The sequence below is a fragment of the Siphateles boraxobius genome, unplaced genomic scaffold (assembly GCF_051911475.1).
Source record: "Siphateles boraxobius isolate OS27281-9 unplaced genomic scaffold, OSU_SipBor_1 11, whole genome shotgun sequence".
NCBI classification, from domain to species: Eukaryota; Metazoa; Chordata; class Actinopteri; order Cypriniformes; family Leuciscidae; genus Siphateles; species Siphateles boraxobius.
Genome location: NW_027508711.1, coordinates 2,500,012 through 2,514,398, shown reverse-complemented (window position 1 = coordinate 2,514,398; position 14,387 = coordinate 2,500,012). Strand labels below are relative to the sequence as shown.

Sequence of the window (14,387 nt, the reverse complement as noted above, 5' to 3'; positions counted from 1 at the left end):
TAAGTCACAGATATAAGAAGGAGCTATTACGTGCATAGCTTTGTATGTTAGTGTGAGAGTTTTAAAAGCAATACGTGACTGGACAGGTAGCCAATGCAAACGTCTCGGTTACGTATGTAACCCTCGTTCCCTGAGTAGGGAACGGAGACGTTACGTCGGATGACGACGAATGGGGTTTCGCTTAGAAAGCCTATCAACTTCGAGTATTACAAAACGAGCCAATGGCAAAGAAATGCCATGGGTCTGCGGAATTTGCATAGCGTAACTCCGCCCCACCTCGTGGGTATAAAAGGAGGAAGCCGGCAACATGCAGATATGTTTCTTCGCTAAGGAGCCAAGACTGAGCTCAGGCGATCCCCGCGGTACAGCGGAAAGTGGCAGGCAGACGTAATGTCTCCGTTCCCTACTCAGGGAATGAGGGTTACATACGTAACCGAGACATTCCCTTTCGTTGTCACTCCGAGTTACGTCGATGACGACGAATGGGGTTACCAGTCTAATCACGCCACCTTCTCGGCTGTCTTCCAGTGTCCTGCGTAAATCTGAGATCCTTGTTGTGAGACTGGCACGGACGAAGGACTCCTATTTAGCACAGGAATACCAAGGTACACTGGGGAGCATATCCCATAGCTTAGAGGAAATATGCAATTATTGCCAACCCATAGGCGGGACTTAGAGAATACACATATGACCCGGAGGGATGCATATGGAGAACACTAGGGTGTCCAGCCGCAGGTGGAATATTTCAACTCCAGGGGTGGCAAGGTGGCTTGCCAAGGGAAAGACACATGCTCAGAGAGGCTTACAGTGGAAATACACATGTGGGGGTCGCTCAGAGGAGGGACCATGTACACTGGAGGCACCTAGCCGACGCGCAGGCAATAGACACTGGCGCCGACGTCAGGAGTGCTGGAGGAACTCAGGGCTTTCAGAGAAGCTCACCTGAGGAGAAATCGCACGTATCCAGTCCGTGGAGTGGAATGGCGAGCAAGCGAAGACACCTGAGCGGGTCCAGTACTAGCTGGTTGAAGTGAGTACATGAGAGGACACTGGCTCCACTCGGAGATTGTAGAATATGGCGAATGTGTTAGGTGTCGCCCAGCCTGCAGCTCTGCAGATGTCTGTTAGCGAGGCGCCATGCGCTAGAGCCCAAGCCCAAGCGGGTGGAGTGGGCAGTCACACCAAGGGGGCACGGTCGACCTTGCTGCTGGTATGCCAAAGCAATGGCGTCCACTATCCAGTGAGACAACCTTTGCTTGGAGAGAGCCTTTCCCTTCAGCTTCCCACCATAACAGACAAAGAGCTGGTCTGAGGTCCTGAAACACTGCGTCCTGTCTACATAGGCACGGAGAGCGCGTACTGGACAGAGCAGTGCCAAGGCTGAGTCTGCCTCCTCCTGGGGCAGCGCTTGCAGGTTAGCCACCTGGACCCGGAAGGGAGTAGTAGGAACCTTGGGCACATATCCGAGGCCGGGGTCTCAGGATCACGTGAGAGGATCACGCCTTTGTGTCATCCCGTTTGGATTATTGTAATGTATTGTATCTGGGTGTGAGTCAGGCTTCTCTCTTCCGCTTGCAGCTCGTTCAGAACTCAGCTGCCAGACTTTTAACGGGCACTAAGAAGAGAGAGCACATTACTCTGGTTTTAATTAAATTACATTGGTTACCCATACGATTCAGAATTCAATACAAAGCTTTGTTGTATGTTTTTAAGTCTCTGCATGGCCTAGCACCTGAGTATGTTACTGATTTAATCAGCCGCTGTCAATCAAGTAGATCTCTGCGCTCTAATGATCAATTGCTTCTCATGGTTCCGCGATCCCGTTTAAAATGTAAAGGTGATCGGGCATTCTCTGTTGCAGCTCCTAGGCTCTGGAATGACCTTCCTCTGTCTGTAAAAACTTGTCCTTCATTGGGCGCTTTTCAGAGTGCGCTTAAAACTTACTTGTTCTCTTTAGCATTTGACAATGCTTTGTAAGTTTTTATGTCATATGTTTGCATTGTTTTTAAGTCTTTGTTTTTACTTTTTTCTTTTATACCTTCTGTACAGCACTTTGGTTCCACTTGTGGTTTTGAAAGTGCTCTATAAATAAAGTTGAGTTGAGTTGAGTTGAGTACTCAAACCTGGAGGTTCCAAAGATCGGGACGAGGGTGCCATAGGGTGCCCCGTCCCTGAGAAAGGAGGTCCTTCCTCAGGGGAATCGGTCTGGGAGGTGCTGTCGCGAGGAGTACTAGTTCGGAGAACCAGGTTCGGGCGGGCCAGTACGGGGCGACCAGAATGACCTGCTCCTCGTCCTCCCTGACCTCCCTGACAGCTGTGTGCCAGTGCATCCGTGCCAAGCGTGCCCTCGGTCAGGGAATAAAACAGGGCTCAGTGGGTCGAGTCGTGAGAGACAAACAGATCTATCTGTGCGTCCCCCGAACTGGTCCCAAAACAGCTGAACCGACTGGGGATGGAGTCGCAAATCTTCCGGGAGGGGCTGAAGCCGTGAGAGCTGGTCGGCTGCACAGTTCAGGGCTCCGGGGATATAAATGGCATGAAGCGACCTCAGATGCTTCTGACTCCATATGAGGAGGTGGCGGGCGAGTTGCGACATACGGCGGGAGTGTAGACCACCTTGATGGTTGATGTACGCTACAGTGGCGGTATTGTCTGAACGGACTAGTACTTATTGGTTCTTGAGCACGGCCCGGAAGCGGCGCAAATCAAGACGTACAGCCAGTATCTCGAGGCAATTGACATGCCAGAGGCGTCGGGGTCCTGTCAAGGAGCCCTCGGCAGCACGTCCATTGCACGTGGCACCCCAGCCCGTGGAGGAGGCATCTGTCTTTATAACAACATGCGGCGAAGCTCGTTCCAGGGGCACTCCGGCCCGTAGAAAACTGAGGTTCGACCAGTGAAGGTCTGACGGCAGGTCGAAGTAACTGTTACTTGGAGGGTGCCGTGTTGCCATACCCACCTCGGAACTCGGTCGCGAAGCCAAAGCTGAAGCGGTCTCATATCTGGCTGCAGATGCCATATGCCCCAGGAGCCTCTGAAAAAGTTTCAGTGGAACCGCACTCTTGCTCTCGAACTGTCTTAGGCAAGTCAGCAGTGACTGTGCGCGCTCGCTCGTAAGCTGCGCGGACATGGCGACCGAGTCGATATCCATACCAAGAAAAGAGATCCTCTGCACGGGGCAAAGTTTGCTCTTTTCCCTGTTGACCCGAAGACCCAGACGAGCTAGGTGCTGGAGCACTAGGTCCCTATGTTCGCAAACCTGGTCTCGAGAATGAGCTAGGATCAGGCAGTCGTCGATATAGTTCAGGATGCGAACCCCGTGTTCCCGAAGGGGAACAAGGGCTGCCTCGACGACCTTCGTGAAGACATGAGGAGACAAGGGCTAGCCCGAAAGGGAGAACCGCGTACTGGTATGCCTGCCCCTCGAAAGCAAACCGTAGGAACGGTCTGTGTTGAGGGAGAATGGAGACATGGAAGTAGGCGTCATTCAGTTCTGCAAACCAATCCTGGGGCCGCACATATTCGAAAATGCGTTTGGCAGTGAGCATCTTGAACGGCAGCCTGTGAAGGGAACGGTTCAGCACGCGCATGTCCAGGATTGGCCGTAACCCACCGGTTTTCTTTGGGACAATGAAGTACGGGCTGTAGAAGCCGGTCCTCATCTCGGCCGGAGGGACGGTCTCAATCGCACCCTTCGCCAGCAGGGTAGCGATCTCTGCTCTCATGATAGGGGCATTGCCACCGACCAAAGTGGAGCGGACTCCCCTGAAGCGGGTAGGAGACCGCGCGAACTGAATCGCGTAGCCGAGCCTGATCGTCCGCGCGACCCAGCGGGACAGGTGGGGAAGCTCTAGCCAGGCTCCCAAGAACTGTACCAGCGGGGTCATACGAACTACAGACTGCCCACCGGTGCTGCAGCAGGGCGGAATTACTGGCCCAGACGTGGACAGCATAGCGCCCCGGTGTGGGGGCACAGTCATTAACCGCGCCCTGACAGAGGAGACCAGGGAAGGATGAACGTTCCACGGGGGTCTGCTCTGCCAGGGGGCTGGCGACAGAGGCGGATGAGAGCGGCACGGTCCGGGGACGGCGCGCACTGTCAACCGGCTCTGGGACAGAGGAGGACGAGGGGTGCACGGCTCAGGGGCGGCGCACCGTTTCGTCCGAGAACTCTGTGTGCTCAGGGATGGAAATGTCACTTATTTCTTTAACCACATTAGGGTCAGCAGCGGGGAGTGGAGAACAAAAGATTCTCCCCCAGCCCTCCACCGGGGGAAGGAGTGGTCCTGCTACCATCTCCTGTGAAGTAACTTTCAACATCCCTGAGCAGCCCGTCTCAGGAGCGCCGCTTGGCCCGGCGTTTAGCGGGGGGCGGGGCTGGAGAGGGCTGGGGCGCCTTCTTACGTGTTCCTCCGCGACCGGGCCCGGGTGGAGGCTGCTGCTTGGGCCGGGCGGGAGGGGCGGGAGCCGCAGGAGGGCGCCCTCGGCGGTGAACAGACTGAGGGTTCTGCCCGGTCGGCTGGGTGGAGGCAGCAGTGGGCCGTCGGGGCAGAATATGCTTTATAGCCTCAGTCTGTTTCTGGGCGGTGGAGAACTGTTGGGCGAAATCCTCCACCGCACCGCTGAATAGGCCGGCCTGGGACATGGGGGTGTCGAGCAGGCAGGACCGCTCAGGATCCCGCATGTCAGCCAGGTTCAGCCATAGATGTCTCTCCTGGACCACAGCTGTGGACATCACCAGACCCAGGGAGCGTGCGGTCACCTACGTCGCCCGGAGGGCGAGGTCGGTGGCGGCGCGCAGCTCATCAAAGAACCCTGGGTCCGTCCTATCCTCGTGTATGTCCCTTAGCATCTGGACCTGGTAGACCTGCAGAGTGGCCATGGCATGCAAAGAGGCAGCCGCCTGTCCCGCCGCTCTGTAGGACTTCGCCACTAGGGTAGACGAAAACCTACAGGCTTTGGATGGGTGCTTAGGCTCACCGTGAGAAGAAGCACTCTGAGGACACAGCTGCATCGCAATAGAGCGTTCAACCGGGGGGGAGCCCAGTGTACCCACGGGCAGCTGCCCCATCGAGGGGAGGAAAGGCGGATGAAACCAGCGAGCGGTCGCGGGAAGACATGGGAGTCTTCCAGGACTTCGAGATTTCATCATGCACGTCCGGGAAGAAAGGTATTGGGGCAGGCTGAGGACGGGAAGCCGCAGCTGCACCCAAAGAACAATCGTCCAGCTCAGGACAGGGTGGAGGGGTCCACTCTAAACCAATGCTCGCGGCCGCCCGGGAAAGCATGGGCCTCATCTCTGGATCAGACTGAGCCACAGCCGTATTCACACCCGAAGGTGGCAGCTGTGACAAGTCGTCACTTCCAGATGAATCAGACCCGCCTTGTGATGCTGCGATTGACATCACGTCTTCCTCTAAAGCGCCAAAGGAAACCTGCGGGAACAAAAAACGACGGTCCCGCGGGAATCCCCTGAACGCTCGCGGGTTGCAACACTGGTGAAGGTGCTGTGGGGCACGGACAAATAGTCGGCGCTTTGTTCCAAACAGTCACCCTCAGATCACCCTGGCCACCAGCCGAAGTAGAGCCTCTCGAGGAGGCGCTAGATCAGGGTGTGGATGAGGGGACTCTCACTCTTGCGAGATCATTGAGTCTCGATCTAAGTGTTGCGATGGTCATGTTCCCACAGAGAGAACATGACTCATCCACGAGCGCTGCTATAGCGTGATGAATGCCCAAACACACTAGACAGCGCTGGTGCCCATCAGGGTCAGACAGAAGCCGACCACAACCAGAAGTGCACGGGCGAGGCATCTTTAAAAAGATGTGCCGCGTGCAAGCTCTTTTTGTGAGAGAAACTCAGTGCTGAAGCGCCCGTGGAGAACACACTCACTGGCAAACCACGCTCAGATAGGCAGGAAGTGTGGACTCGCCGGGAGATCGCCGTCACACCAACAGTTGCTCGTCTCGTAAGAAGCTGACAATCAGAGATAGCTTAGGGAGTGAAGAATTACACTTGGCTCCGAAGCGAAAACATATCTGCATGTTGCCGGCTTCCTCCTTTTATACCCACGAGGTGGGGTGGAGTTATGCTATGCAAATTCCGCAGACCCATGGCATTTCTTTGCCATTGGCTCGTTTTGTAATACTCAAAGTTGATGGGCTTTCTAAGCGAAACCCCATTCGTCGTCATCCGACGTAACTCGGAGTGACAACGAAAGGGAACTATAAAGCACACCTGCAATGTGCTGACGTGGTGAAGTGTATGTCAGCACACTTCGTTACAACCTTTGTTACTGAGATGAAGTCTGGAAAACACTAATGAATATTTAACGTTTATCCACAGGGCTTTAGTATCTTTCAAAGGCAGGGTGCACAACGCTTACCAAAAGCTCCTTCTCGTCCCTTGGGGGAGAAAAAAAATGTAACAGAAAACAGAGCAGAGCAGGCGGAAGAATTAATCAAACCAAATGATCATACTGTCTTTGACTCCTGGATTACACTGACTATTCTTGGAAAGCCTGTATCCTCAGACACATACGCACAGCTAATGCATAGATCCTCAGTGTGCCGAGGGATGTTATATCCACAGGGCAGGGGATTTGAGATGGAATCAAGATGCTAGATGTGAGAAAAAGAAAAAAGTGTTGTTTATCGTCACAGCTCTCTCTCTTTTAGCGCATCAATATTTGCAACAACAAAAAAAAACATCTTGAGAAATGAGGACATTTGGAGATGAAATGAGCGTTACGGAACAAAGCAAATATCTTACCACCTCAATATCAGTTTAGAGAGGGAACATTCCTACCATATATCCTGTTTTGATCTTTTCCTTCTTGTTGTATTGCTGTGTTTCAGGTATTTATGAACAGACGTTTCTTATATAACTGCAGTGCTCCTGTCCTGGATGTGAAGATTGCCTTTTGTCAGGTGTGTGTTCCATACAGGTAAATTAAAAGGTAGAGTATTCATTCACTTCCATTCTGCCCGTCATTCTTATGGATGTGTCATTGCCTAAAATAAATACTGGGTCCTTAAGGAAGATGTACAGATTACACGAATCAGTTCCTCACAGCATTCCAAGCCATTCTGAGTCGGGTTTCGCAAAATGCATTAAGAGCATCTTAATACACTTTAAATATGCATGGAAGTGTTTTCTAAAATCAATGCTGTCACAAATTAAAAGCATTTAGGGGGAAAAAGAAATTCTGAATCATTTACTCACCCTTGTGTTGTTGCAAACCCATAGGACTTTCTTTTTTCCAGGAAAGTGACTTTTTTTCATCACAATATTGTTTCACTCTGAAAATATAATGGGTTGCAAATGCTTTTCCATGTTGATAGTTTAGTCAAAAGTGAAAATTCTTTCATCCTTTATTCAAACTCAAGTTGTTCTAAACCCATGTGTCTCTCTGTCTTCTGTGGAGCACAAAAAGAAGTTGTTGTTTGCACCCCAACTACACAAATAGTTTGAGGGTGAGTTAAAATACTGTGTTGACAGAATTTTAACTTTTTGAGTGAACAATCATTTTAAATTCAATTTACAGATGTATATCTTCCTTAAAGGGGTCATGACATGGTTTTTTGTTTTGTTTTATTATGTTCCCTTTGGTGCAATTATAGTATTACTATAGTTTTTTGTACAAAAAAACTTAAAAAATATAGTGATTTATGACCTTTTCCCACCCTGTTTCTCACCTCTGATTCAAACAGTCTGTTTTGGAGGTGTTTCCCCTTTAAGAGTTCAGTGTTAACGCCCACTGTTATGATTGGCTAACGTCAGTGCTGCTTATGCATAAATTATTAACGTTTATCATTTTGTATCACACGTAGACTACACAATGCTCCACCACGTGAAACTTTGGTCTTCCGATCTTTTACCGTCGTGTCAATTCTCAATTGATTTTGATTCAAATGCGCGAGGGAGAGAGAGAGAGATAGAGAGAGAGAGAGAGAGAGAGAGAGAGAGAGAGTTTGAAGGCGCGCGCGCGGCCGGGGCTCTCTCTCTCTCTCTCTGCCGTTCTTCAGGAACATGCCCTGTCACACTCATCTGATCACTCACCGTTCAAATTAAGCTTTGGCGGGCTGCATATGCTGCAAATAAACTGCATCCGACTGTTTTCCCTGACATCTGGATCATTCGGCAGCGTATTCAAAGACTCAAACAGGAACAGCACATCTGCGTAGCATCGCAGTCATCTTGTAAACAGACCCACTCGCTGCACGACAACGCATACATGATGCGAAATGAGGCGTAGTTGTCTTGCGCTAGAGGCGGTCATATGCAAACGACTTGTACGTCGATTCGCACCGTGACGTCACTTCATACCATGGATCTAGAACGAGCTGTATTTAGAGCTTGATAAAGTAAATGCTTCGTTTATAATGGGGAGGACGTCTTAAGCTATGAAACTTGCAGGAAGTTTTAATAGTACATAGATCTCTTATATACAAAAAGATCAAGGCAAATTTGGTTTCTCATGTCATGACCCCTTTAATTTTAGGGCTCTGGATTGACTGACTTGAGTCAAGAAACAGAATATTTTGTTGACCTGATTTGTATTGTAACTGCTATATTGTAACAAACTTTCTCAGATAACACAGTGGAAACACAATGATTCAATATCAGATTGCATATCAGAATACTGTATAATTTTCTGTTAATGATAGGGTTACATAATGAAACTTCCCTCTACTTGATATAAATATGAAGTACAGTATCCATTCCCAGAAGTACAGTAATCACAGTAGCACAGCAAACCATTCAATAAGCCACTTCACATGTTCTTTGGGTGCTTGTCCTTTTAGTTTGGGCCTTAAATGATCCTCATCACCTGTTTCAGTGTGACATCCAGATCACAGGTCAAGAGGGCAGTTGGCAGAGTTGACTAGTGGAATAAGATTCTGTTAAACAAGAGGTTGTAGGTTAAAATCCCAGAATGACTGATCCATGAATCAACACTGTGCCCTTGAGCAAGACACTTAACCTCTGTGTCCTCCACAGGGACTGTCACTGTAGGAAGTGTTCTGTGGGTCACTTCAAATAAATGTATCCGCTAAATGACTTAATGGCAACTGACCCCTGAACCAAGTGTGTTTCATATCCCTAAAAGTGTATCAGCTCTGTTCCAGAACCTGGCTACTGCCTATATGGGGCACGGGAGACTTGACTCTCAACTGATTTGAATAGATTTTGATGCTATTGAATAGATTTCAGAGTTTAGGGAATCCGTTTGACTCCGCCCCTCCGCGCTTATCCCATCTGCCAGTGGCTAACAATGGAGCTCAAACAGTGGCGTGCGATTGGCTGCAAAGAGTGCAACAGCAACAACAGCAGGCAGGCTTCACACAGCTGATACCCACAATGCTCCCTGCCACCACTATGTCACACATGGGCTATCCAACAATGCAAACTACCCACCTTGGCGCAGCGGCGCACATGATTCCCAACCACTCGCACCAGAATATGGCGCCCATGCAGCATCAAAACAGCGCCTCCTCTGGCCACATCCTCTCTCATCACTTCCTAGGTGACCTGACGCACTGCATGTTTCAGAGTAAAGCATAGCACTGTGTTCATTTTCAGTTTCGATTCACAGAAAATGCTACTCTGCTGTGTATTTGAGACGCAAAGTGCGCCAACCATCTTCTTAAATTCGTAATGAGAATCGTTTATAAATCTTTCATTGTCAACAAAGAGGAGCATTTAGGTTCCTGCAGTTTTCTGCCAAAATAAAAGCTCAAAGGTTTAACGTTTGAAAGCAAATAAATTAATGCAACCATAAATGTTATTCTATTTTAAAATATTTTAATTTTACTGTTGCTCTGTAAAATAAAATAAATGTAAAATAATTATGATAATAATTATTATTGTTTATAATAATAAAAATAATTCTATGAATATTTTAATCATAACATTTGGTATTATAATGTAATATATTATTATTATTATTAAATATTGCATTTAAAATAAATAATAATTGAATATATAAATGTATAAATCAAATCCCTGATTTATATTCATTAAATGTTAAAAATTGATTATTTTACCCAATATTTCTGTATGCTACTCATCCTTCGGATGAGACGTTAAAAAATATCCATGGTTTGTCCATCATGGTCTCCTAATGATCCCCATACACTGATTAGCTTCATCACTCTCCACCAGTAAGCTGGTGTGTGGTGGGCGTTCTGGCGCAGTATGGCTGCTGTCGCATCATTCAGGTGATGCTGTACATTGGTGCTGGTTAAGGAGATTCCACCTTCCAAGTGTAAAGCGCTTTGAGTGCAGAGGAAAGCTTTATATAAAAAAAGGAAGGAAAAAGTACAAACTACTCCTGGATTGTCTAGACGGCAGCAGAAAATTGAAGGGTTAGTTAGAGAAAGGAGACAGCTGAGGAAGCAATGGAAAAGAGCGGAACAAAGTCAGAAGGAGGGACTCAATCTCTTACAAAGGGCCATAAAAGATAAGCTTGCAACATTACGCAGAGCTGAGCGCCTACGGAAACGCTACAAAAAGAAGGAGCGTGCGAGGGCTAATTTCTATAAAGATCCATTCAAATTCGCAAAGAAGTTATTCACCAGTGAGACGAATGGCACTTTAAAAGCATCTAGGGTTGAGCTAGAGAGATATTTGGAGGAAACACATACAGATGCAAAAAGGCATAAGCCTATGTCTATTCCGTCAGACATCCCACCTGTCAATCCACCAGAATACCAAATGGAGGTCTGTGCACCTAAGTGGAAAGAGATAGAGCCCTATTTCACTATTAAACGTCGAAGGAAAGATTTTCTTCAGCATTATTGCTCAGAGATTGTCAACCTACCTATTAAAGAATGGCTTCATTGACACTTCAGTTCAAAAAGCGGGCATTCCAGGATTCTCAGGATGCTTAGAACACATCAGTGTTATCTGGCAACGAATTCAATCAGCTAAAAAGGAGAGGAAGGAGCTCCACGTGACATTCCTGGATTTGGCTAATGCATATGGTTCAGTGCCACATGAGCTTATTTGGGCATCATTTGATTTTTTCAGGGTACCGATGTCGATAACAAATTTAGTGAAAGCCTATTTTGGAGATTTGCAATTTAGTTTCTCAACTCCAGAATTCAGCACTACATGGCAATGTTTAGAGGTTGGAATAATGGCAGGATGCACCATTTCTCCACTGGCTTTTACCATGGCAATGGAAGTAATCATTAGGGCATCAAAATGGGTAGTAGGAGGAGAGCGCTTGGCTTCTGGGATGCGACTACCACCAATCAGAGCATACATGGATGACATGACAACCATGACTACAACGGTAGCCTGCACTAATCGGTTATTGGGGAAGTTAACAGATAATATTGAATGGGCACGAATGCAATTTAAGCCCCCTAAATCAAGGAGCATCTCCATAATTAAAGGCAAGGTAGTAGATAAAACATTCTTCATTAATGGTGAGGCAATACCAACAGTTTCTCAGAAGCCAGTGAAGAGTCTAGGGAGATGGTACGATGGGGATCTAAAGGACACAGTTCGAGTGGGAGAAGTTAGACGACAAGCAGTGGAAGGGTTGAAGAGCATAAACAGCTGTGCTCTACCAGGCAAACTGAAACTCTGGTGCTTTCAGTTTGGTCTACTGCCAAGGTTGCTGTGGCCACTGACTGTGTATGAGGTTTCTTTGACAACAGCGGATAAGCTGGAAGCGTTAATAAGTTCATACATCAGGAAATGGTTGGGAGTTCCACGCTGCCTCAGCAGAGTGGGACTTTATAGTAAAGGAGTATTGCAGCTGCCAGTCTCTGCTTTAACCGAGGAGTTTAAGTGTGCCAAGGTCAGACTGGAAATGACTTTAGCAGAGTCACGTGACAAATGTGTAAGGGAGACAGCCCTGTGGTAAAAACTGGTAGAAAGTGGTCAGCAAAGAAATCTGTAGTAGAGGCAAAGGCTGACCTTCAAATTGGGGATATCGTGGGACAGGTACAGCATGGAATAGGGGGTTTTGGGCTCAGTTTAGCTCCTCCTAAATGGCACAAGGCAGGCCCAGCCCAAAGGAGGAAGCTGGTAGTTAACGAGGTGCGAAAGCAGGAGGAGAGGATGAGATGTATAAAGGCCATTTCCCAGGCCAAGCAGGGAGAGTGGATGAGATGGGTGGAGTGTGGAACAACGCAAAATGGGCTGCTAAGACCTTTGGTCAATGGAAGAGAGTAGGATCAGTTTCCTTATTAGGTCAACATATGATGTTCTCCCATCACCGCAGAACCTAAACCTCTGGGTAGGAGAGGATCCATCTTGTCCTTTGTGTTCATCACCTGCCACATTAAGGCACATTTTGACAGGATGTAAGGTGGCTCTTAGCCAGGGTCGGTTTACTTGGCGCCATGACCAAGTATTGCGATGTTTGGCTTTAGCATTGGAAGGCAAGCGTAGTATGACCAATAAATTGCCGCCTGTTCTAGCAAAACATTACACGCAGAAGACAATATTCCTCCGCCCAGGCGAGCAACCACCAAGAAAAGGTGCTTACACCAATTCTCGCCCAGGACAACTGGAAGCTGCTAGGGACTGGAAGATGCTGGTTGATCTTGATCAACGGCTTATTTTTCCACCTGAGATTGCCACCACTAACCTACGACCAGATATTGTTTTGTGGTCTGGATCAGCATGCATTGTTCAACTGATAGAGTTAACAGTGCCATGGGAGGATGCGGTAGATGAGGCATATGAGAGGAAGAAACTGCGGTATGCTCATCTGGCCACTGAAGCAGAACAGCGAGGATGGAGAGTCCAGGTTTATCCAGTGGAAGTGGGTTGTCGTGGTTTTGTGTTACACTCTACAACCCGGTTCCTCAGAGACGTCGGATTCAGTGGCCAAGAGTTGCGTTGTACAGTAAAGAACTTATCTGAAGCAGCAGAAAGGAGCAGCAACTGGCTGTGGTTGAGACGGAAAGATTCTAGCTGGCTGTGTACAGGCCGCCATGCTACGGTTTCGTAGAATTCTTGAAAACTTGAAAGGTCTGTTGGTTTATTTGTATAGGTTGTATAGTATTTACAGTCATTACGTTCCTGTGTATATTGCGTGAATGACGGGTGGTTGGGCAGATATTGTGTTTTGCGGTAGGTGGTATGCCATACGGAACCGTTGCCACTGAAACTGCATATTAACGCACCAGTGGGGCTCGACAGCCTTAGTCAAACGGGTTGGCGCGTATGGTTGGGTTGCGGAGAGATTGTGAGATTGTGGTTAGGTCTCAGCAGCAACTGTTGGTTTATTTGTATAGGTTGTATAGTATTTACAGTCATTACGTTCCTGTATATATTGCGTGAATGACGGGTGGTTGGGCAGATATTGTGTTTTGTGGTAGGTGGTGTGCCATACGGAACCGTTGCCACTGAAACTGCATATTAACGCACCAGTGGGGCTCGACAGCCTTAGTCAAACGGGTTGGCGCGTATGGTTGGGTTGCGGAGAGATTGTGAGATTGTGGTTAGGTCTCAGCAGCAAGAGGGAAGTAGAGGTCAGTAAGCTGGGCTGAGTTGAGTGGGGGACGGAGGGGGGTGACTCTGGGACGCCAGAGCCACTGTCGAGCCCTCTTGAGGTGTCGTGGGCTAGTCGACGAAACACTGAGGACGGAAGGTGCCCACTTGAAGACCCTAGAGATGTTCCCTACTCCGCTCAATCCAGAGGGTTGTTATGGGGGACCGCACTGTGGTTGCAGCCGTTGTGTGTGCTGACGCGCAATACACTGTATTAACACCAGACAGAAGATTCACGTCACCAGATGGAAAGAAGCGTAAATGGATGGAGAAGCATAGGTTACTGTAAAGCTACGTCTTAGTTGGTGATTATCTTGGCGAAAGCCGAGTACAAATCAGCATGAAGTTTTAACATCTACTCTCGTGTAATGGAAATCATAACAAATTATTATTATTGTTATGAATTTGTATGCTTTTTGCCTTAAAATGTCATCTAGGCTGCTCACTAGGTTTTTGGAACAGAACTATGTATTTCACCACAATAATAAAACCATTCTATGTGCTCTATCCCTTGTTTCAATAAAAGGCAGCAATTACCGCAAATCTTAGCTCATTAGCTTCAAATTAGCCCAGTCAGTTTAATTGGGGGGCAATGCAGTGAGGGGTTACTCCCATGATGAAGATAGACTTTATGAAGCACATAGACACTCACACCCATATACAGTATATATGCATACTGCTCTCTCTCTCTCTCTCTCTCTCTCTCTCTCTCTCTCTCTCTCTCTCTCTCTCTCTCACTCTCTTTTTTTTTTTCTCTCTCACTTATTACCATTTTAGCTTGTGAAATTATGTGGACAGCTTCCTCCCTTGGTATACCCGAAATGTATTCACTATGTGACAGTTTGTACAATCGATTACACAGTTGGCC

The 14,387-nt window shown here is 47.9% G+C and overlaps 1 protein-coding gene across 21 annotated transcripts in view; it reads left to right on the top strand.

Moving 5' to 3' along the window:
- mapk10 (mitogen-activated protein kinase 10) overlaps positions 1–14,387 on the top strand; it is a 112,851-nt gene that overhangs the window by 29,429 nt on the left and 69,035 nt on the right. For 10 of the 21 annotated variants that reach the window (XR_013186940.1, XM_077194163.1, XM_077194161.1 and 7 more), the window contains exon 3: positions 6,859–6,930. Coding sequence is in view for 9 of the 21 variants with exons in the window: in XM_077194163.1 (XP_077050278.1) it covers positions 6,859–6,930 (72 nt within the window). In the remaining 12 variants the exon portion in view is untranslated. Of the gene's footprint in view, positions 1–6,858; positions 6,960–14,387 lie in introns of all 21 variants that reach the window. The other 11 variants (XM_077194171.1, XM_077194173.1, XM_077194179.1 and 8 more) reach the window with 2 other exon arrangements.